The 24,819-nt window shown below is 42.3% G+C and overlaps 2 protein-coding genes across 5 annotated transcripts in view; both read right to left on the reverse strand.

The window, feature by feature from the left end:
• The window catches only part of igf2bp1 (insulin-like growth factor 2 mRNA binding protein 1), a 52,246-nt gene extending 48,960 nt beyond the window's left edge, over window positions 1-3,286 (reverse strand). Inside the window, exon 1 of the mRNA XM_082530967.1 lies at window positions 256-3,286. Coding sequence (XP_082387093.1) covers window positions 256-430 — 175 coding nt within the window. The 5' untranslated portion in view covers window positions 431-3,286. The remainder of the gene's footprint in view (window positions 1-255) is intronic.
• A 7,639-nt stretch (window positions 3,287-10,925) lies between these two features.
• Window positions 10,926-24,222, reverse strand: LOC309705308 (uncharacterized protein). Of its 4 annotated transcripts, none has more exons than XM_082531046.1 (7): window positions 23,938-24,222; window positions 21,386-21,681; window positions 21,045-21,291; window positions 18,985-19,074; window positions 16,193-16,399; window positions 15,970-16,104; window positions 10,926-12,562 (listed from the first exon to the last, which is right to left on the reverse strand). In XM_082531046.1, the coding sequence occupies exons 1-7, from the start codon at window positions 24,070-24,072 to the stop codon at window positions 12,395-12,397; spliced, it is 1,278 nt and encodes a 425-aa protein (XP_082387172.1). In that variant the 5' UTR covers window positions 24,073-24,222; the 3' UTR covers window positions 10,926-12,394. The 4 variants fall into 4 exon arrangements, with proteins under 4 accessions (XP_082387172.1, XP_082387171.1, XP_082387170.1 ...); XM_082531045.1 differs by having other exon boundaries at window positions 15,922-16,101; window positions 23,938-24,220; XM_082531044.1 differs by having other exon boundaries at window positions 15,922-16,104; window positions 23,938-24,220.
• Window positions 24,223-24,819: the final 597 nt, after the last annotated feature.

The following is a 24,819-nucleotide window of genomic DNA, read 5'->3' on the forward strand; positions in this document are numbered from 1 at the left end:
GTGTAGCTTTCCACACACTAATATTCCTTATTCTAACACCAATAAAATAATTTCAGGAATTTATGTATTTATTTAATCTCGCGTGGAGCCTCGGGAGGCGAACGGATAATAAAACTGGGATACACCGCTGAAGGTGAGCATGCAACCGGGGCTGTGCGCCGGCGTCTACGGCTTCCCTATATATAGAATGAATGAAATTAAAGGTGGAAATAAGAGAAGGCTTTTTTTGGTGACTTGTAGTCCACCTTAACTCACCAGAAAATGTCTCGATAGCCTTCATGGCCCAGTGATCGTCCGGACAATCCACAAACGCATAGCCGGTTTTCATTAGAAACTGTCCGGTGTATGGGATCTTGTGTTCGTCAAAGGTTTTTCCTAAGTCCTCGGCAGTCACGCTTTCGCCTAGATTCCCAATGTATAGCTTGTGCATTGTGGAAATTGTTTTCCCGAGCCCAAAAAAAGAAAACAAAAACAAAGCCCAGAATAACTAAAGATTGGAGCCAGCAAAAAGTTTCTGCTGAATGTGCTAATAGCGCAACAAGATATTGTCACACTTGCCACTCAAACAGAAAGTGTAAATCACGCTAGAGGACAAAAGTACGAAATAAATTTGAATTCACGATGACAAATTCAAATAAAAAAAATGTAAAAAAGTAGAATCAGGTGGTAACGTTGAATATTGCTGTAAATCCAGTTGAATAAGTGGAGCAGGAGAAGAAATGAAACCCCCTGACTTGCAGCCGGCCCCAACAGACGAATAAAGCAGCAGCCTATAGCCTCTATCGCGCTGTGGAGGAGGTGGGTTGGACTGGGTCTGATGATGGGTCTATGGCAGAAGAGTGGGAAAAACTATGGCGGGATCAGATCGGGAGAAATGTTTTCCTCTCTCTCTCCGCCTCTCTCTCTAGTTTTCTATCCTTCCCTCTTTCGGCGATCCGCCTGCTGCCGGCAGAGGGGTGACGCCGCCCCTCGTCGACTCCAATTCACGTTTTTTTTGTGTGAGAGAGGAAACCACGTGGTGTAGTTGGAGTAGGTAAGCAAGGCGGAAGGGAGGGGGCATCCCCCTCTCATCCCAGGGTTTTCACCAGATGAGCGCGTGTGCGTATGTGCGCCTTCATGGTAACAGAAGCCGAGACTCCCAATTCTGTGCTGTACAGTAGTGCACAACAGTACAGTTTGCGTGTTTTCCTGAGCGGTGGGGGGTATGCATCACGATGTACATGTAGACAACCGCGCTTAATACGGGCGAATATGGAGAATTGCAGCTAAAAGCTGATAGCGGACAGCGTGTGAGCGTCTACTTTGTTGGTATTTATTTTGTTGGGGGTATTTCCTCCACCCTTCAGTCTAGTGGAAGGCCTCGGTGGCCATAGCCGTTTTACATTTAAATAACAAGGCACCGCCCGCTCATTCTACTGCGTAGCACCCCCACCCCTGTTGTTGCTGTTCCCGCCCTCTGGATGGGTATGATTTGTGCTAAAGTTAAAGAAGTTGTCTTCGTGACGTTACATAAATGACCTATGGTGAACCCATGGTGGCTGTCAAACAGCGGGACGGGGCCTCCATTTTGTTTTAGGGGCCACAAGTGTGCTGTAGTAAGATGGTAGGAAACCCATGTCCTCGTTTTCATACGTCGTCGCCAGGGTCCTTTTCCCCACCAACTGGAACAATGTGTCAGCTATGGCGTCGATGCATTACAACCAGGCACACTCTCGTAGTTCGTCTCGCTTTAAACACTTTACTGTGTGTTGTAGTTTCCCTGTGAGGTCATGGCTCCCAACAGGCGATACCCAGAGTTAAAGTACAGCGGGAACATGGCGCGCTAGCCTCTTCTCCAGCAATTTCTGCACATTTCTCGGTGTGAGGCGCACACAGGAAGTAATACCATGGCGAAGTCGCTCGCTACGCTTCACACGCACACTGCGCGCCCCTCTGGGTGGATGTCTCCTCAAAATGGAGGCAGTGCGTGATGCAGGCCTGCCTCTCCCCCACTCACTCATCACGCTGGAGTTTGGCTGTGGATATCGGCTCCCTTCTCTCCAGGTTGTGCCAGTCTCGTCTCATGGTTTTCTAATTTTGACGGGCTTGGTCTTGGCTTTTAAAGGGTCCCCTTTTCTCTGTGCACGAGGTTTGGACTTTTTAGCCATACTGCACACGCCCGGGGGGATACGTGGCACTCTGGTGAAGCTTGCTTTGGTTAGAAAATGGCTTCCACTCACAAAATGGATTCAAACCCTCAAAGAGAAATGGAGCTCTCGCCAGTAACTGTTGAATCATCAGGAGTGGGTTTTTTTGTTTGTTTTTGTTTTTTTACATTAAATCTGAAAAGCACATCACATATTTCCCTTTTTTTTTTTTTAAACTAGGCCTACTGGCTGTATTTTGTAACAATATATTTAATCAGTGTCCACTTTTTCCTCAGTGTCGTTTGACATTTAGTTTAGTACAGCGATGGTTAAAAACATCTGTACTTACATATTCCTTTCAGAACAAATTTGTTACCAGTTTTAATTCAAAGTCAGATTAAGTCCACAACTGTTTGTCTCAATCACAGACAGACATCAGTCACAACAAGCATTTATTGGAGTTTAGCTGCATTTAAAAACAAATGTTAAAGTGCTCAGTGTGCCATAGTGCCTTAGTTCACCTTAACTCAGCAGGAAACGTCACAATAGCCTTGGTGGGTTTTGTCCTGAGATGGATAAGGCACAAAGGACACCCCCACCCAACCCCCACATGTCCATTAAAGCCTCAGCTGTGATTAAGACCAGGAACTAAAACCTGGCCTTCCATACGTGCCTGTTTAAGATTCAAACATAATCTCGTGTTTTTGTTGTGTAGCATTAAAACGCACACCTTTATGCTTTATGGACATTTTTTTAAAAAACAGAATTGTTTGTTTGGCTGACGAGGTGAACGTTGTTTTTATGAAGTCAAACCTCTAAAATCCAAATTTCCATTGTATCAGAGTTAAAATGTTAAACGATACTTTTTTTTTAGTGTGTGTGGGGTTGTTACACTGTCTAGATACTCTCAGCCGTCTCAGAGCGTATGTCCCCTGTATTCAGTTTTCCATGAAAACTATAATAGTGTCCTCCTGTGCTTACCTGGAGCTGAAGCATCTAAATGAAAATGCAGAGTAATTAAGTTGATGAACTTCACTGCTAACCACCAGATTCCTCCTACAAATCAACAAATGCCTTCCTTTGTTCTCTGAAACTTTCTAAAAACTGTATCACAAGATCCTGTCTGCAGTTACTCTTCTGTGTGTGTGTGTGTGTGTGTGTGTGTGTGTGTGTGTGTTGGAGGCAGAAGGGTTGATGGGCGGAGGTCAGATGCAATAGAGGAACTGCAGGAGGAGGGGAACAGGCTGAGGAAATGTGAATGAGTAAATCTCTCATTTATTTCCTGCCACACTTGTAATGTGAGATCACTGCATTGCAGGTGATACAGTCGTTCTTTAAAATCACCCGGATGGACAAATGATGATGTTTGATTTTTGGAACTAACTTTGTGAAGACACATTTCAGAAACAGCCACATTCCAGTGGAAGTTCAGTTAGCTGCTGTGTATCCCTGATCGTCAGGAGCCGGCAAAAGACGAATTCCAGTCAGAGCTGAACCATCGCAGGAACCTCGTTCCACTTTGAACTGAAAGTTTAGATCTCTAATTACATTAATTGCAACCCTTTAAGTGTGAGGTGAAAATAGGAATTATTGTAATCTGCTCGCTGTTAAAAATCAAAACCATCAGTGTGTGTGTCTATAAAAGCCCACTCTGTGCCACTGAGCTACAGGGGGAAACCTGTGCATCAGTCAGCTAAACAATCCCAGCCTAACAAATGTGCACAGGCCTAAAAGCTGCAGGTAAAGTGTTTGTTAGAGATGCAGGAAGACGTTGTTGTCTCAGTGTTTTCATGAAGCCTGAGGAGCAACCAGAGCAGCCCTTTAATGAGTGTTTTTACGTATGATGCTGTCGGAATAAGGCAAGCTGCAAAATCCCCAACGTGAAGTTTTCATTCATCACTTAAAAAAACAAAATACACAATCACTGTTCTGAGAGGCTGCGAGGGCATTTATGCCCAAAACGTTCAAGAAGAAAAGTCGGACCTCTCGCCTGCTTTGTGCCCGTTTTAGGCCCAGTGCTCCTCCTTGCAGAGCCTGCAGGTAGGAAATGTCTCGTTTCAGCATCTTTGTGGAGAAAACAAAAAGACAAACAACAGTCCTCATTACTGTAATGATGAGTTTGCTCAGGCAGGAAAAGAGGAGACCTTGTTCAAAATCAAATAATGAGGTCTGAGCTTTTATTTATTTATTTATTTGCCTTTTTTCAGAAATGAGCAACAGAGTTTGACCGCAGATTCCAGTTTTCTCTACAAAGTCAGCTAAATATGCTCTTCGTAAAGCTCGGGCCCTCTGCTTGCCAATTTCCAAATATCAGATACGTAACATTTTTGCTATTAAATGTAAAGCGAGCACTCTTTCATTCACACTGTATAATAGTCATTCGGTTTCTGTCACGTTTGAAGAGTTTCAGTTAGGCTTCTTCCACCACTTCCTTCTTAGTGCCCTCTCTCTCTCTCTCTGGGTTAGCACAGAGCAAACATGCATGTCAGTCATGTGTCACAGCTCTTCCTGTCTGCAGTTCAAAACACATCTCTGCAGATGATCTCCATGCTATCTGCTGCACACGCACAGTCGATAGAGGATGTGCTGCTGCTGGATTAATGAGATCCACCATCAGTGTGCACAGCCTGCACGTTAGTCCTGTTCATCTCAGCATTTCTCCCCATTGCTTCTTCCCCGTGTTGCCTTTTCATAATTATGACCTCAGACTTACTTTCCAGCTGCTCTGACCTCTGGCCTCGTTGCTGCTGGCTGATTGGGACTATTACAGTGTAGTCATGTGACCTGCTGGACAGCGAAGAGTCTTAATATGTAAATGTGGAAGTACCAGCATTCACACTCTGCACTGTTTGTGTGTATTATCTGCTTCACGTGCTTAAACAGCACAGATTTCTTCAGTGTAGTGAAAGCGATACAGATGTGAACCAAGAGGCAGTTGTTTCATTACAGATGTGCCTCCGCCACCTGCCAACACACAGAAACAAATGTTGGCTCCTTTAAATATTTGTTTCTGACAGATCTATTCTGGTTCGATGGCTTTATAATATCAGAAAATTCGAAATGAGAAAATGAAACAAGCATTCAGATGTTGGACGTTTAATATGAACCTCCAGAGTAACTAAAGTACACTTTTTTAAATCCTTAGCACTAAAGTTGAGTACATAGTTACTTTCCACTGCTTCTATGAAGACCTGCTCTGGTCTTTTCTTTTTCCGCAGCAGCCTCAGAAGCGATCAGACAAAAAGGATATTTTGAAAGGACGCGATGACGACTGGGCACCCATCATGACCGAAAGCTCCTCATCGGCTGCTAAATGGACCTGGAGGAAACATCCTTCTGCCAGTATTGTTTCCTTCAGGTTTTACCACAAGCACTGGGGGAGAAAAGAGACAAACAAATCAGCTGTATATATTTCTACCATCTTTGCTATGTTGGTTTTTTCTGTTTTACAAAAACAGTAGGTAGAAATGTAAGTAATGAAAAGTACTCAAGCAGACTAGAGTCTGCACGTTTTTAAAAAGATGTTCGATGAAACGTGACAGGAATGTGAAAAAGGCTTCAGGGGAACTCATGGAAAATGTATAAAATGTGCAACATTTTCAGTGGGAAAGAAGGAGAACGTGCCATTTATAACCTCATCACTTCTTGTTTTCATTTGATCATTTTTAAGTAAGAAAAATGACCGCAGGAACATTTTTACTTCCTTAGTATTGCTGTAGATTTGGTACATATGTGACTCCTCTGTGTGCAGTCACACAAACAAAAAGTAAAAGTTGTTGAAAGCTTCAAATAAAACACAAAGGAGGAAACTGTCCCGAATGTCCCCTCGTGTTTTGAAGAGATCCCCGTGGAACTGTGGAAAAAACAGTTTGACGTTTTTTCTGTCATCGACTTATTTAAGAATGTTTCACGTCTTAGATCTGGAAGAAAATTCACGTTTTGATTGTCTGCTTTGTTTTCACAGTATCATTCAGTGGTGAAGGCCTCGTCCATGTTTTGAAATCTAACTATTTAAATTTTTGCTGTATCTGTGGATTTACCTAATTTAAAAAAAATCTACAAGATTTTGTACATTTTTCATATTTAAAAAAGCTGTTTTCCCTTCCCCTCCGCTCCCAGCAGAGTGGAGTTGTCAAACCACATTCCTGGAGGAACAAGGACATTTGTTTAGCTTTTTATTGTATTTTCTCTTTACTCACTGGTCAGTGTAAAAAGGTTGGAGAACAGGTCTTATTGGAAAGATACGACAATAAAACGGTCAAAGAAAAACTACCAACTCGAGCTTATTGCAACCAAGTAAAAGTTCCACAAAAAAGTTGGGAAAACTTTATACTCATGTTGAAAAAAATGAGCCTGAATACACGTTTTCATTTACTAACTAGTATTTGGAAAAAGGATACATTTGAAGCGTTTTGGTCAATATTTACTCCACAAACCCTTTTTTAATGTGTGTGTGTGTCATACAGGTCATTTATAGTTCAGTCTCAGGATTCATTGCTATGATTTGTAGCGTGGCGTTGCTGTCAATCTCATGCTTATGGTTTTTGTCAAACATGGCAGACTTGATTGTGAAAAAAACTAAATGTTTTTATCTGCTCAAATTGTGGAAAAAACTTGAAAATTAATATTTCAATATTCAGTGATACTGAAATAATATTTTGAAATTCTCACAATAGCAGGCTGTCAGTGTTTGCTTCCGTTTTTGGAGGTCAAATGTTAACTTTCAAACATGTTTAGGATTTTAAAACCAAATGAGACATCGTATGACACAAGGCTTCACTTCCTGTGCCGACATGGAAACAGGATGTGCTGTCTGCCACTAAGAGAAGCATCATCATCGGGATGATGACAAATCCTTTGTGTTCGAGTGAAATCCTGTTTCTTCGTTTCAAGGAAAAACAAACGCACGTATAATTATGTGGTAATATGCAACTGATTTTATAGAGGGCTGCAAACAAGCTGTGAAGGACATAAACATGTATGCGTGCATGCAAACGTATGCAAGTGTATTTGAAACTTTACGGAAACAATAACTGAAGTTGTTCTGTATTTGTCAAAGCAAGATTGGCAGCAAACACTGTATAATCTGTGCACAGGGGACTGAATACAGACTGTTTCGTTGTGGAATGAATGAAAAGTACAGACCTGTGCGTGCACACCAAAGCTGAAATACATCTGCACCGTGTGTATGTCTCACTGATGTCTGATGATGAAACTGTGGTAAAGTTTTTCTTGTTACCCGGTGGCTTTTTCCTGGGAAGTGTTCAGCTGCTATAAGCGAAGTATTGTATTTGTACAACCGAGCAGAGTGAGCTTTACAGAGCTGCAGAGTCAAACAGAAAGTTTCCACACAGCAGCCGGGAAAAGATTGTACAGAGAAATCAAACCCCAAAGTTAATGCAACTTAACTAACTTCGTTAAAGCTGAATGGGAAGCCGTGTGAATTCATGAGTAAACAGGATGTCGCCTGAGAGCACCTCACTGAAGCCTTTTCCACGTTTCTTGGGACAAAAACTCGAAAACGACTTTCTACGTGAAATGAGATGAAAGCATTGATCACGAATATCAGCTCCGTGTGAATTATCACGATCAAAAGCATCGTTTGTGTCCAAAACAGATTCAGCTCCAATCAACTAACTGCCACTGGTCAAATACAAAAAGACATTTAAATGGCTGGTTGGATTTTAGTTAATGTGAAATAGGTTAAACAGAGGGGGGATCCGGATCCTAGATCTAACAGTCATTATGGTCGGACAGGATTGGATGACCGAATTAAAAAAAGAAGAAGAAGAAGGGAATTTAACTGTTTGTGTATCGGACTCACCGGCTACGACCTCGATCAGAATAATAGTCTCTCACGCGGTGGACAACGAGAAGACCCGGGGACGAGACCTTTGAGCAAGCACGCAAAATGGAGTGAGGGGGGGGGGGGTCTACTCTGAAGAACCCGCTGATTTGAAGAAACAAAACGGCCGAAAACGAGGCGGTATAACGTAATAAGAACAATTTCATGAGCGGAAATGGGCGGTTTTATTGAGCTGTAAACTCCTTGCAGTGGGCTATTGTTTGGAAATGTTGTGTTTACAATTACCATGAAGTGGCATCAAGATTTAGAAGTCAGAAGTAAAAGCAGCACAAGGATGTAGGCGGAACTATGTACTCTCTAAAACTGTTATTCTTAAGTCAACTTCCTTTTTATCCGTACAAATCCTTTAGACAAGAATCATCCCGCCTCATATGCTGTACGAACATTTTATTTTATTTTTTAAATCTCACACTGCCGCATTTAAATCTTGGCAATGAAGCCTAAAATGACATAAGCTTTGTGTTCTGCTTGTGATTGGAGGTTGCAAAGTAAAACAGCCCACAGTAAATTTGCTGCATGCGGCTTCTGTCCTCTTCTCCGACCCATTACCGCCACCAAGCGGCTGACTCAGGTCGCTGCACTGTGTCGTTAGGCCTGAAAGAGGAAGTCGAGGCCTTCAGCCGGGAGGCCTGTCGAGACGCAACAGTCTCAACCAAGTAACGCAGAAACGTAATCATTTGCCTGAAATAAAGTACTTAAAAAACTTTTTTCTTCATAAAAAATATTTAAATAATGGATTTCGACTTTTTCATTTTTCTAAACGGCTCTTTTCGGCGGTCATATTTCTTCGTTATTAAATGGATAACTTATAGAAAATATTATCTAGATTATTATCACGCATTAAATAATATTATTTTATAAAATTTATACAATTTAATTTGTAACAACCCACTCATATTCAACGCATATTTCGATTTTGTATTAAACAAACAAAGAAAAACACGTTTTTGAGTCGTTTAACGCACCAACACAGCTGCTAATATTACACGCCCTGGTTCGTGCATCATTGGTTGTCGGGGTCAGGTATGGCACACCGGTCTGTAGGTGAGTCAGCGAAAAGGGGACAATTTGGATCCGTTTAAACACGGGAGTCAGATCCACCGAGGCCCGCACACGCTGAAAAATCCGAGCCTGGTCATCGAAACGGCGAACGATTTTTCAACAGTGACCAGCGTCCATATGGAGCAAACGCTCCATCCACTGACGAGTGGAAATTAATCCACTGCCAGCCGCGCCGGAGTGTCGCGCGGCAGGAAAGTTCACAGGCTACCGGAGGTCCGACAAGGACGCGCGACCGGCTCATTCACTTCTCCATCAGATGGAATACAATGCGCGTTCCCGGCATGTGCACGCAGTCTTATACACTATATGGACAGATCAGACTTAACGTGACGACACCTGCAGACTTTAGACTGACATAATAAACCAAATCATTCCCCTCTTTATAAATATTTCATCTCTTACTGTAAGGCTTCCCGGTTTTCCGATTGATCACGTTAATGATTGTGATTATTCGATTAAAAGATGTCGCTGCAGTGTAAACGCCCACGTCCTTGTTGTACAACTTTAGCCTACTTTCACGACCAAGGCATTTAATCACTCTCCATTTAAATAATCTGCCTTCCCCCCTTTGTTTTTAGAATTCAGTATATTAAAAAAAAATACAAATTCCTCCAAGTAACGTAACGTCCTTCCATCCCAGTACAGCGGTCTCTTATCACGTGGCTTCAGTCCTGACTGACTGGAACCTTTAAGATATAATACATGCTAACGTTAGAGAGACAGTTTTTACCCACAAAAAGCTAAATGCAAACATCCTAAAGTGCCCATTACTTCATATGGGGCAAACCTGAGGTTTGAAGCACCTTACCATTCAACGATTTTCTTTTCTTATACTTATCAGACTAACATTCAAGCTGCACTGTGCCGCTTGTTTTCACATTCATCTGGGCAGACAAGGTTATCACCTGGATGTATTTGACATCAAATCCTAGTATGAATTTGGACAAGAATGACTTGGAGTATTGAACTGTTATATGAAAATTCATAGATTTAGCATAAGGACTTTCTGGCAAAGTCAAAAAGTCTTTGTGGGGAAAACCTTTGTAGCTTAACTGTTAAACTACAGACACTTACCTGAAGACCATTTGTCATGTGACCATGTCCATGCAGAAGACCAGGCATCTTCATCTGATTAGCCATTCATTCAAAAAGTTCACTTTTATTTGAATTAAAATATAAATCAGTGCTTTGGGTGCATTTCAGACAGTGATGTGATGAGCAAACAGATGTGAGAAAGAGCTACACATTTGTTTGCCTTGCTCTCCTTTTCTCCCCCAAAATTCAGAAAATAAACTTGCCAAATCCATAAACCCATCATTTAAAGTTTATGGAGGTCACAGAACGAGAGAAATGAAATGCTGTTTTTCCACAGAGGTCTTTAGAAATATAACAAGTCCTCTGCTGGGCATTACAAAGAGCACAGGTTTAACCTCTGAATATTTCAAACATAAAAATCCACCTAAATGCTACATAATCGTTTAAATTAACCCGCATCTTGCAAATATACACACCCCTGCATAGGTCACTAAGAAAACACAGCAGACTGGACTGATGTTAAACAGCAGCATATTACAACTACCTCATTTACATCACAGGTCCGATTCCTCGGGTCCCATTTTGCTCATGTGTGGACTATGATGACAAGGATGAAAACTTACTTATTCTGCAATTGTAGCTGCATCACAGTCTTCAGCAGGGGTTGGCTTTTCTGTCACACAGAATTTAATACTTTCCAAAACTTCAGGCAACTTTTAGACTCTGTAAAGTTGAGCGTGATCTCTCAACAGCTGCTGTTGAGCAAAGCAGAAATTCTACTTCCAAGTCAAATATTTACATCTATGTCCTCTCTGTGAGAAGAGCAGCACTGATGGTGATAATAATAAAACATTTTATTTGTATAGCACTTTTCTAAATACTCAAAGACACTTTACAAGGATAGAGAAAGCAACAATGAAAACATATGAATAAAAATAGAAACAACTTTAAAAAGAGAAAATACAATGTCAGTAGAACTGTGGGTATTTCAATGAACACCATGTTAGCGAGAGATAATCTAACAGAACTACATACTGGAGCCAGTCTTTCACTGTCAGATTGGACTAAATTCTTATCAACTTGGCCAGAAGTGATTGGCTGCTTACTGAAATCTAGGCTTTAACTAAACCCTGGGAGTAGTGAGTCAGGTGGTGTCTTGTGTGTGTTTGATTTTTCCCTACAGGAGCTGGAGGTGTGTGGGAGCCAGGCCCGGTGCGACCGCTAAGTCACTGGTGATGGCGTGAGCGAGTGGTGGTGGGAGGGGGTGGCAATGTCACATCTTTACAGCAGACACAGCTCTCGGTAGAGGGGTGGAAGTGAGACCGTGATAATTATACAGCACTTCTTCAAATGCTTCAAAGTGAAAGGAACAAACCTGGTAACAGTCAGTTTGGAACAAAAGGGATGGAGGCTCGCTGTTATCTTCTAGATTTGATTCCCAGCCAACATATTATTAAAACTACAATAACCACAAACCACCAGTTTAGAAAAACGTGAGCTTTCCGTTGTGTGTTAAAAGAACAGCGCCCCGACTGTCCTTGTTCAGTGGCTTCAGTCTCCACAGCACACCTGAGCTGAGCGGGCAGGAACAGGGAGACATGGGTTTTTTGCAGAAATGTTTCTTTTGTGGTCCTTGCTGAGAGAACGGAATTCATTACACCTCCTAACGCACAATATACACAATGTTCGTTCTGGAGCTCGTCCGAGGGGCGGGTGAAAAAAAAAATACAAAGAAACTGTTCATGTTCCCTCCGTCCTTACTTTTTCCAGAAACCTCATTGGACGAAAAAATAAAATAAAATGATGTTATGTTTAAAAAACTTTAACAATTATTTTTACAACTTGGCGCCAGGAATCCATTATCATTCATGGGTTTGGAACACACTCTTAATAAAAATAGGCTTCATTTAACATACGGAAAAGGTGGTGGGAGACACTACTCATAATGGGAAGGATAAATATTTCATAACTAGGGTGATAGAGGAGGACGAGGGAGATAAATTCTTAGTGAGGACAGATTAGGAGACAGACATTTTAACTTATATCCAGTACATGGCATAGATCATACATGAGGGTCAAGGCAACACATCGTTTTAAACCTAACTACTCAGTAATCAATCTCAACTAGTTCTCAACGGTGCCCTCCCCCAATCCCAAACAACGTTCCAGAGGAGGACTGAAGGAAAAGGCAGGCGTCCGGCAGTCGTCCGTCCTTGACGCTGGATCTGAGAGGGTCGGGGTGGAGAAGGAGGGTGTGTGGTCATAGATGTGACGCGAACAGGGAGGTGTTGGTTCCCCAGGTGTCTCATTGGTTGTAGAGGGAGCGCTGTTCCCAGGGCATGGCCTGGATGGTGCGTGGCACGGGGGAGGGCTTGAGTGTGGGCGCTCCGTTCGGATGAAGGGAGTGGCCGATGGGGTTGATGGTGGTGAGGGGTCGCTGGGGGGGCAGAGAGAAAGTGTCCTGGTGCTTCGGCTGGAGAGGGAGGTGGAGAGACAAAGAATTGTGTCACTGGTGCAGAAAAAGAGTCGGTGGATGAAATAAAACGACAGTCATGAATAATGCAGTGGATGTACGAGGAGAAGGCAAAAGGAAAGAAGTCACAGCGATGCATGAACGGTGGAAAAAGCCACTGCAAGGGCACAAAACACAAAAAGCAATGGCGGTGCAAAAGCTGCAACACAACACCTGACTGCTGTGATATATATCCTCCCTTCTTACTCAAGTGGAATTAAACCATCAGGGCACAGTAACTCGTATCGAGAGTTAACTCCATTTTTGACTTGCTGTGGGAATGTGCACGAGTGGACGCGCTACACAGAAGGAAACGGGCAATGTTTCCTGATTTAATGACGAGAGCTTCGTTTTTGGTCGACAGTGTTTCTTGTTTTCGTTAGTTTCCACACTGACTTTATTTTAGTTTACCATTGAAAAATCTTTGGTTATTTCACTGCTTTACTTCATGAACACTCTTACAGGTGGTTCTAGAACAAGAGCCCGTGTTAAATAAACTTCACAGTCAGTCCTGTTGATGTTATTGTTTTTATAAACAGCATGTTGAAACACTCGACCACTCTATGAAAGACTAAGCCTGGACAGTCTAATACAGGGGTCAGCAACCTTTAACACCCAAAGAGCCACTTGGACCCTGTTTCCACGCAAAAGAAAACACTGGGAGCCGCAAATACTTTTTGACATCTAAATTAAAGATAACACTGTATATATTGTTTTTTACTTTCATGCTTTGTGTGAACAACTAAGGTGTGTTGCTTAAATCCATGAAGTGCTACAGAGAAAATTACATTTTATTTATGTAATTAACACATTTTGAACTCTTAAAGAAATATAACAAAAGGAAAGACACCCAGCTGAACTAAAATAATCCATGTAGCAAACAAAAACTGTTGTGAGCCGCCACCCTTATATCGCCTTTGGGCTTTTGGAGCCTTGGCCTGGCTTTTAAAAAAATAATTGGAAAAAAAGCACTATGCTGCTAAAAAAATAGATATTTGCAAAATTCTGCCTAAATATGTATTTTACCTGGTTAATGTGTGTGGCGGGGCGTGGTCTGCAGCGCCGCTGCAGGGGAGGAGGACGCACCTGAGCGGCACCTGCAATCACTGCCGTGATATGTTTACAACGGGACTTCTGTTCCTGAACCTCTGCGCACAGCGTCTGCAAATCAGGGCTCTACGAAGTCACTTTCATCTTTACGCAGGACTGTAAGCTGTCGTCTGTGAGGCGTGAGCGGTGTTTGTTTTTAACATAGTTCACGGTGGAGAACAGCTGCTGATATAATGTGGATCCGAAGATCCATAACTGGCCTACCTGGGGTTGAAAGTCTCGATAAATGCACGGCGTTTCGGCGGGTATACCGGCTTCCGCGAGTGTGACGCTTATTTTGAGCGATGAAAAAATAATAGAATATAATTTTATTTTCATATTTCAAAATCACAATAATCTTCCAATTTAGAAGTACAAGTTAAAAAAGAACTAACATAAATAAAATACACTTCAGCTAAATACTTTTCCCAAACCACGTGGAGCCGCACTATAAGCACTAAAGAGCCGCAGGTTGCCGACCCCTGGTCTAATAAAATAATGGCACCAAAGTGGAAGAAGAAGGCTGTGGGTTCAAATCCTACAGTCTTCAGCAGGTTTTCTCATTTCTTTAGATAATATGACAAATTATAGCAGCATAAATATATTTTAAATACTCCAATCTTATTTGTATGCCTTGTTTAGAAGAACTAGGCATTTATTCTTTTAATCATAAACTACTCCAAAGAAGGAAAACCTTTACATTTGAAAGGTTTTCTACACAAAGACTTAACAAAACTGTTTTTACACTGATTTTTCTGCCTTTCATTCACAGGTCCTGACCGTCTGACCCGGAACATGTTCCTCCAGGGTTTTTAGAAGTGTTTGCAACAGATCTATGTTGCAGATGTCCAACTTTTTTAAACTTAGTTTTGGACTGCTGTATGAACATGGATGTCATAAATATGTTTCAGTATGTGATGGTGTAAAGCCTAAAATACAACATGGAAACGTGCAACACAAGCTCACAGGGTGACTGGTGTGAAAGAGCAGAAGGCACAGCCCCAGGTTACTAATGTTAGAGAGCCTCATACCGCCAGTGAAGGTCCACAGGTCACAGCCCACGACAAAGGATCACCTTAGCAGCCACATTTTAGCCTGTTTTCTTTGCTGGCTGACTAATTGAAAAATGAAATTTCTACCATAATTGGAGGCCGTTAGTAATAAACATCCTTCTTACGGAATGTCAGTATTTGATTCAATACAATGATTAAGGTTTAAATTAAAGCCAGGAGTGCTGCTCAGATGGGCTTATCAGCTGACAGGACATGGAAGAAGATCAGCACTAAACTGGCTTTATTGTTTACAACCAAGCAATGACTGAAGCCCTTTACTCCTGTATTGTTACAGCATTACTGTAAAGACCAAGTTAACACTAACATGTAGTATAATAATACACTAGAGTCAGTGAATCACTGCCTGTGTACGTGAGGTTACAGACTGTGAAACTACCTGGATTCTTTTAATAATTTTCCTTAAATTAGAAAGCTTAGAGTTTTACATCCTAACCTAAGTTACAAGTGACCACGTTGAGCAGAGGGTCAGCTAAAGGTCAGCTCTGAATCACACCCTGTACAGCTATGAAGGGGGAAGCTATTCACAGACACCCAAATCATTTTTGTACCATGCTGTAAAACTTGTTCATTTCATTTCTGAAGTTGAGCGTTCTGACACGGGACTCAACCATCGTTGGCACGATGAGAACTTCTTCCTGTTACCCAGTAATAAACTCTAAAAGCCTACAGTTGTTCTCTTCGGACAGCGCTTTAAGATCCAGCGTGGGTCACGGATTCGCCGCTACAGAACTTTCCCAGTGCGAGCACTTCACAGAGAGTGGACACTGAAGGAGAGCATCTTGAAGTCTGGCTCAGTGGTAGCTTTGCGCAGTTCTGCTTACACAGCTGAAAATGACACGTACAGTTAACCGACACTAATTTGGCGTTGTGCAGACAGACGGTCCGCTTCACTTTGCAAAGAGGAAGCCACGAACTTGCCACCTTTATCATAACAGAAACTCATTTCTGTCTCTTATAGATGAAACTGTTTCCCAATAGCAACAGAAAATGTTTCTCTGCGACTTTGTCAAGAGTGAGAAAGACCTGTGAGGAGAAGCTCCTGGTAGAGAGAGTATTATAGCACTAGTCTCTCTCTCCTGGTGTTATTAGGTAAGATAGAGGAAAGGCAGCTAGCCAGCAGAAAGCAAACAGCGAGTGTGTGGCGGTGCTCTCTCATACCATGGGGTTGGCGCTCAGCCTAGTGTATCCTGAGCTCATCTCCTTTACCTCAGGCACCAGGGGCTGAAGAAGGGAGTAGGAGGAGGACGGGGTAGCACTGGACGAGGAGACGTGTTTATTGGAGGACGAGCTCCTCATGTTCTGCTGGCTGGCCTGAGAGGACACTGAGCTGGGGCGGCCCTGCTGAGACACAAAGAAAGCTCGACGTAAACGCCGACAACAACAGAGCTACGAAGAAACAATCGCTCACCAGAGCTCCTCCTGACATTACCTGGTGGGGGTCAGGAACAGACTGACTAGCCACGCCCCCACCCTGCCCTCCTTGGGACATTGGTGAGACGCAGTGAGAGGGGAGAGGTTCCGGCTGGCCATGTCCACCATGCGGTTGCATCATAGAGTTAGCATTATTCTGCTGCTGTTGCTGTTGTTGCTGCTGGCGACGAGGTGTAGCTGAGAAGTTGGAGCGACGACCGCTGGACTGGATGGAAGCAAGGGTAGGAGGGAAAGACACAGGAAAGGGTGATTGTACCTGTCGTTAGACACGCTGTTAAACAGAAGAGGTGACAGATGAATGTGATGTTACTGTCGAGGTTGGTCTCAAACCTCTTGTGCTGTTCAGACCTGATTCTTCCACATCTATCTCACACCTTTCACTGCCCTGTCTAAACCTATTAATATGATGAAGATGAAGTGGTAAAGTTACACACCCACGCACGCACGCACAAACATATACACGCGCGCGCACACACACGCACACATTCAAACAGAAATTCAGTATTTCTATTAAGGTTGCCGCTCCTAAAACGGGACAGTCGACTCCAATCTCGTCTCTGTCATTTAATCACGGAAGACACCGTCGTCTCATCGTGCCGTCCTCCAACCCCAACAGCGTCAGGATTTCTGCTGACATTAGTTTAAACCTAACATGCTCTCTGACGGTTTCCCTGAGCAGCACATAAATCCCTCTCACCCATACCTTTGCCTCCTCACACCTCTAACAAAACGAGCTATTTTATGGGAATTTGTGGTTGGTTGATTTTTTTGTCTGTTTTACAACCTTCTCATCTTTGTGGATATCTCTCATATTTACTTTTGTCTACTGTTATACAGAGCAGTGACATGGAAGTGAAAACAAATGCGAACGTATGAGACTCGGGCAGTATTAAAGTATGTTTGAGTATTTAGAAATACAAACACTAATGTGTTTTTAATAATGTAGCATTGGGATTCTGTATTGTGCTGCCATGGCAACAGTAAGTACAAACAAAGTAACTGTTGCACTGAATTTAGCCCAGCTGATAAAGGTGAGCCAGTCAGGAACAAAGCTGCGTGACTTCAGCCCGCTGACGTCTGCTGCTCCAGCAGCTGTCTTCAGCTTTAACAGCCAGATGTTTCCTGAGCTGCTGATTTTCTAATCAGTAACAGAAATTTAAATCGACATGACTGAGCTTGTCTGAAAGCTTAATGTAGCCTGTGCTAAATTACAGTTTGGGCTACATACTAAATATTCAAAATGCGGCCTTCCACAGCAGGAAAACCACACGTATAATCAATACATTACAAGCTGCAAAGCACTAGAGATCAATGCACTGATAGGGCGTTTTCACAAACTCTCAGATTTAGTCCATTTAAACCAAAGTCTGGACAGTGTTTGACTTTGATGCTATTTATTTGTGCAAAAAGACAGTTATAATTCCAGGCGTGGACCTTTGGAGTAGCTGGTCTCAGCCCTGTTCCATCAAACTCTAGAACAGTTACCTTGATGGTTAAAACATGATCCGACCTCAACCCAACTACTAGTTATGGTAGTTGGATGCAACAGGTGTCCAGTACACTTTTGCCCATTAAGTAAATTAGGAGCTATCCACTAGTCCACAATTCAACACCAACTTCCTGTTTTTACTTGTGTCTGCACAGACCTCAGACATATCTGGCAGGCTGAACATCCTGATGTGGTTTGTAGTGACACATTTTGGCTCGCCTGCTGTTTTCTGTGTATGAAAAGAAACCAAACTGTGGGAAAACGCTACAAGTACACAAACATATCAACTGATTCAGACCAAAGTAAATAAACCACAGGTCTGAGAACAGCAAAATTAGAAGTTGTTTAAAATAATAATTTAGCTCATGGCCTCTTTTGGTATCAATATATTTTTTTTTGTTTCCTTAATTTGCTTCTTTCTTTTCTGCAGTTTCCAGGACTGATACCGGCTGATGCTTGTTAAAATCTGCTGATACGTCACTGCATCCCTACAAGCAATGCACACTTCAAGCAGAGATGCTGCTCAATATTCACCATTCATCAAACAGCTGTGCAAAGCTGGGGTAGACTTGTGGATGTGTTAGCTCTCCCTGGCAGGGTTTGCACTGGATCTCATTTTTGCTGGTTTGTTTTGTTTTTTTAAAGAAGATGACTGCAGTAGTCTTTACTGTTCCACACTTGTGCTGTTTTTTCAGTTACCTCTGATCTCACAGCTCCACAAAAAAGTCAAAAGGTTTGCTAAGTAAACTGACGTCAACTCAACTTAAATATGGTCAAAGAAGTATTGTTACACACCTGCACGCCAAAATAAGTGGAAAAAAAGTAGAACCCATAAGGCTGTGCCTGCTGGTCACCGTCTCTACTTTTGATTGGATTGAGACGTGTCCCATGACTAAGGTTTAGTTTGAGAGTTCGAACATTGATGCTAGTACTAGCTGAAGTTATCCACTTTGGCCACCTTGCACTCCATCTCAAATATCAGCAGTCAAGTGTTAGGAAAAAAAAGACTCAAATATTTCTGTTAAGAGATTTTAGATGTTATAGTCAACAGCAAGCTCCAAATATGGAATCCAAAAGTGTAGAGTATACATTCTGTGAAGACAGCGCCAGGAAAAAAGATCCGATCTAAAAAGAACATTGTGATGGTTTTTTACTAAAGAGCCGCGCGTACATCAGAAGCAGGCTGCATCAGGAATTTGATCTAAAATCTAAAATGCCCGTATGCGCTGGTTCTCCCTGAAACTGCCGATTCTGCCTCACACGCCACATTCACACACATGCTCACTCACGCTCACACCAACCTGGTTTTTGGCCGCGGCGCTGCAGCGGTGCTGGGCCAGGTCCAGCATGGTTCGGTAGCTCTTAAAGCAGGACGGGCAGTTGAATCGGTTCTTATGAACCAGCCCCATGCACACACAGACACACACAGACACACACATATAAGTTTGTATTACTGTACTTGTTAGGAAAATCAGCTGAAATGTATTCATTCTCTGTCATCTGAGCCCTGAGCCTTTCCCTAATCTCAGCCTAACCCTAGTCTAACCCTAGTGCCGCGGCACACTTCCACTACAGGAAGACTGGATAAACATTCTCCCAAGCAGGTCAGTGGAGAGAGGAAGGAAAACACAGTACAAACTACACTGTATTACATGCACACACACTTCAGTGTAGAAAAAGTCCTAGCCATACACATCAACATCCATACATGCCAGTGTTCCCACTAATATACATATACATACATATATTATTATATATATATTATTGACCCCCACATCTGTTCCAGCAAAATCAAGAAAAAACATAACACATTTTCTGAAAAATTAAAGTCTTCATTACTCTTCACTTCAAATATTCACCCAATGCAAAACTGGTGTGACACAACAGATAAAGCGTCAGTAGCTTTAAATGAGTGCATCGCTAATGTTAAAGGTTAACCGCTGTAACATGAGTGAAGAACAACATAACATACGTTTTGTTTGATTAGACAATAAGTGTGTTTTTGTCTGTTCAGGAGCATCTCTATCGAGCTCTAGAGCTACTTGAACGTAAGGGGAGTAAGGGGTAAAAAAAAATGATATAAATAATCTTTCATATTGTTCTTTATGTTTTATTAAAAAAGATGCTAGCTCTGTTAGCAAAGTGTAAGCTACAGCATACCAAAGCTTCAAGTCAGGATCTCCCTGCTGCTGCTTCATCATTTGAGTCTTTTAATCGATGACGTGAGGCACGACACTAAGTTGCAAGATTACTCTTTAAGAGGTTAGCTAATGAGTGCGATGTTATTCCACAAACTAGTTACTGGGAACAGTTGGTTTACTAATGTGTATTTTATGTGCATAGTAAAGCTGGGAGTTTGTAACAGAGGACCCAGCAGATACAATAAGGTTGGCTTACATGGAGCTCACATTACATCAGTGCATTGAGCTAGCAGGGTCTGGCTTTTTCACTCTTATGCAGGTAAACTTACTTTATGACCAACTAAAAGCTAAGCTGTAATAACTGTTAGTTTCTCTGATGATGGTATAGCATTTTATCATGAATGTGATCACACAGAACAGCTTTGTATTGATGTGCAGTGTCCCTTATAGCAGTGGTCCCCAACCCCTGGGCCATGGACCGGTACCGGTCCATAATTCGTTTGGTACCATGAGTTGAGGATCGAGTGGGAAATGTATGGTTTTCAGGGTGTTTTACCGTTTTTATCGTTATTTTGTTATAGTTTTTATCGTTAACTCGGTTCCCTGGGTCTTTTCCCGTGTGTTATGAATAAATCTTCTTCTTTTTTGGTACTGGTTTTATTTTGTTGTATTCATCCACGACACCTTAAAGGCCGGTTCGTGAAAATATTGTCAGACATAAACGGGTCTGTGGTCCAAAAAAGGTTGGGGACCGCTGCCTTATAGTTAAGAGGACAAATGGACCCAAAATGCACAACTCCCACAACACATCAACACAAGGGTCAAAGGGTCAATTTGTAACCAGTCTGTGTATTCATTAATTCATGCTAGGAAAAAAGAGAAAGCAGACTTCCCTTTAATGATATTCTATATTGCTCTACTTGTGTAATTACTTTACCACTGAAAATAATCCCTAACGAACTACATTTCCTCCTGTGAGTAAAGTTTAACAACTACGATACCCAGGTGTTTCAGGAAAACACTGAGCCTTTTTCTTTTAGATCACGCTGTAGAATAGACACACTCATCAGTGGGATGTGTTTTTGTAGCAAAACAAGTCACATTTAAACGCAGCTGCATTTTACATTTCTTTCAAATACAACACAAAAAACGGCTTCGAGAGAACTACAGTGTTAGTCACATCAGTTAAGCCCACGCTATCATCAGAAACACAGACCTACCTGGTTGGACACAGCAGCGCTGCAGCGATGCTGAGCCAGCTCTAACATGGTTCTGTAGCTCTTGCAGCAGGAGGGACAGTCAAAGCGGTTGGGCCCATCGTCGTGGATCCTCTGATGGTTACGGAGGTACCGGGCCAGGCGAAAGGCCTTCCCACACAGGTCGCACATGTAGCGCTTCTGACCGTGGATTCGCATGTGGTTGCGCAAGGACATGTAGTTGGTGTAGGGCTTACTGCAAAAGTCGCACCTGGGTTTTGGAGTTGAAAATGGCGTGAACATTAGTAACAAGGAAAGGAGTAGAATGTTTCATGCATTTACGCAAACAAGCCTCACGTCCCAACCTGAAGTCTCCGGTCTTGTGGGTGAGTTTGTGGTTCAGCAGGGAGCTGGCGTGTTTGTAGGCGCAGCTGCACAGGTCGCAGACGTACGGCCTCTCGTCTGATTCCATGTCGTCTGACACTGTTGTTGCTGGTGGCGGCGCCGGTGCTGGTGCTTGGGACTCCATAGAGAGCCTGGAGCTGGAGAGCGACGCTGAGGAAAGGCTGGAGCTGGAGAGCGATGCTGAGGAGAGGCTGGAGGTGGAGAGGGCTGCTGAGGATGAAGGAAGCTGATCGCACCAGCTGATCGTTGAACTTGGCTGTGACGGTAACGTTAAAGGAAATGTTAACACTAACTACATTCATACATTAAAGAAGAATGAGCAAAAATTCCTCAACAGCAACGCAAAAGACTCATCGATAAGTGCAAACGCTTGATTGCAGTCACTGCTACCAAGGCGCAACCACTGACTGTGAATTACTTTCTTATACAGGGCGAGGTTTTCTTCCCTTAAATGAATTCATCATGCAAAAAATTCAATCATAACACTTGTTCATAGCACTGGATAGTCTTGATATTTAATTCATCATTGACCTCCTCTCTCTTTCTGACCACTTGAAACACCTGACAAACCTGCACATGCAGCTGCCTGGTGTGATATGTGGATATCTGGGATGATAGACAGTTCTGAGACAAAGCTTTACACAAGAAAATTGCTAGAACACAATTCCAGCCAATCAGAGCCCAGATCTGACATAGCTTCAGTACCTAGTGGGAACATCTAAACACTTCAAATAAAGGGTACAGCCCTTCTTAAATATTTATTACTATGTATTAAACTTAAGCAACATTTAATTATATTTGCATTAAATGACAGCTAACGACTCTTATTATGTATTTAATACATATAATTTTACTCTTTCACGCATACGTATCTTCACATAAGTTCAATCAGTATGTTGAGAGTAAATTCTGAAAAACTACTGCAGTACCACATGTAGAACTACACTGTGGGCCTAGAAACACTAGAACCAAACACACACAGATTCTGTGGAGACACTAACAACTCAAAATCCTCAGGTCATTCATTAGACTGACACCAAGCATAGAGCAGAATGGAGTAATTAGATAAATCAACGCTTGTGATGCTTTGACAGTTCAAACACAGGCCTAATATCAGCCTCTAATGTGTATCCCCAAATAAGATGTCATCTATCAATGGGACTCTCTGTTTATCTGTTGTGCCACATCAAGTTTTCCTTGCCCCCTGCCACAAAGGGGGTAATTAAAGAAAAAAGAAAAAACCCGCACACATTACAGCAGCAAAATGATGATGTTAATGCTCAGTATCACTATGACCATTCTTACAGCTAGTGCATCCCAAAAAAATTCACTACGTTAGTTGTAAGAGTCTGAGATGAACACCAGAACTGTCTGCTTGTGTGACAACTTGTTTTTTCACCCCCAGAGTGACTAAAACATCAGGACAAACAGAAATGTAAACATTAAACTTCCATATTTGGCACTACATGTTTGAGATGCTACGTGACAACACACCAGCAAGCGTTTTATTGTTTTTACATATCAACTCCTAAGGAGCTTCTGTGGAAGAGTATACACTGTGAGACAAATATCATGCTGGTGTGTCCACTTTACACTGTTGGACACTAAGGGAGAGAGGGGAAGGAATACAGAGTGACACACCGCAGAACGACTTCCACAAGTCACAACAGATGCCTTGGACCTAAACGCTACGGGACGCTATGGGAGCTACAGTGAACTCAACGGTTCATACCCCGCAGGCCGTCCCACAGACTATTATGTTTCGATTCTAAAGATTAAAGTGTGGTTGTGGTCGCTGATAATCTGTCGGAGACTGAATGAAGTGCAGTCCTCCGCGGGGCGTCTTCCGCTCCCGTTTCCTGCGAGGTAGCCAGCCGTGTTTACTTTGCGCTGCTCGCTAATATTGTAGGCCTGATACATGTAAAACTGGTTCCACTGCCCAGAAATGCACGCTTGTTTTGGTCTTACACCAAAGACAGATTAACGTGTAGAAGTCTACACATTTAAACTGTTTTTCCAGTCTTGTCGTAATGTGCAAAGACTGCTGCTGGCTAAGCGTACTCTGCTTTGACTGAGACAGTGTTGTGAGAAGTTAGCTTAACCGCGGTGCTTAGCTGCTCCATCATTATTTTCCTAGCAGGTAGTCACTTGGTGTTTCTCTTTCCATGACAGCATGCGTGGACATAAACGTCCAATTTCGCCAAACAGTTTGTGGAGTTGTAACAGAAACGAAATTCAAAAGGAACGAGTTATTAGCTACTTAGCTCTGCAGCTATGAGTCAAACTAGGCCGGAAACCGCTCAGCATGACGTTAGCCGAATGCTAACGAAGCTGCTCTGTGACACAGCCTGCAGCTTCAGCTCACCCACAGACACTCAACCAAAACCCACGTGTAACAGAGAGGCTGCTCTAAATGCTTAGCTGTAAAATTGTCGCTCCACTAGTTATTTGGTGCAGCTATTTCTACCCATGGTCGCTAGCTAACAGTGATGGCAGCTGCTGGCTTTCTTACTCCGGAGTCGTTGGGGTCCTTTTTCCAGAACAATTGAGAGCAGTGGCCGAAAGACTCTGTCGATGTAACATAGTTCACCCCGTTTCTATCTTGGAAGTCTCCATGTGTGCTGCTGGTATTTGTCCGAGCGTACATCGTCGGTTTTCAGATTTTCGACTATGTTTTGTTTTTTTAAGCTGAAAAGAAACAGGGCCGCTTTGTCGGGATCTTCTTCCGAAAAGAAAAATATTGTTTCTGTGAAATGAGCGTTTTGGCGGCGGGTATATTGAAGCGTATGGAGCATTACTGCCGCCTCCTGGACCGGAGTATGACAGCGAAATGAACGCATAGACGCTAAATTTCAACCAAAGCTTCATATTTTCTTTGCAATGGTTTTAAGACTAAGCGAGCAGTTTATTTACACATCGGATGCTGACGAAAATCTTTACCATAATGCAGTGTGTGTAATTTTTTGAGAACGAAATGACCCAACAGCTGCCAAAACAATATCAACTTTTTGAGGACTTGTTTTATAATTACATGAGAAATACTTTTTAAGTGTTTCTTTGAATCTTTTTGAGTAATAAACATGACAGTATTTCATTTAACGTAATTAACTTATTTACTAAAACTAACAAAGCCACACTAAATTTTACCTTCGTATGTAAATGGTCCAAGTTACAGGCCTACAAGTAATTTCCAGTAATTTTGATCCCTCATAGTTTAAATAGGAAAACAGAACCCATTTAATATGTATACAATTTTTTAAGGGATTCTGCTATTGAAACTCCAACATAAATAAGACCAAATGATATTAATGCCCAAACTTGTTCAGAATAAATCCTGTTATTTAGATATGGTGACTTAGTTGCAGCTTTCACAGAGCTTAAATATGCTTACATG

Source organism: Aulonocara stuartgranti (genome assembly GCF_965226115.1).
Source record: "Aulonocara stuartgranti genome assembly, chromosome: 4".
In the NCBI taxonomy this organism is placed as follows: Eukaryota; Metazoa; Chordata; class Actinopteri; order Cichliformes; family Cichlidae; genus Aulonocara; species Aulonocara stuartgranti.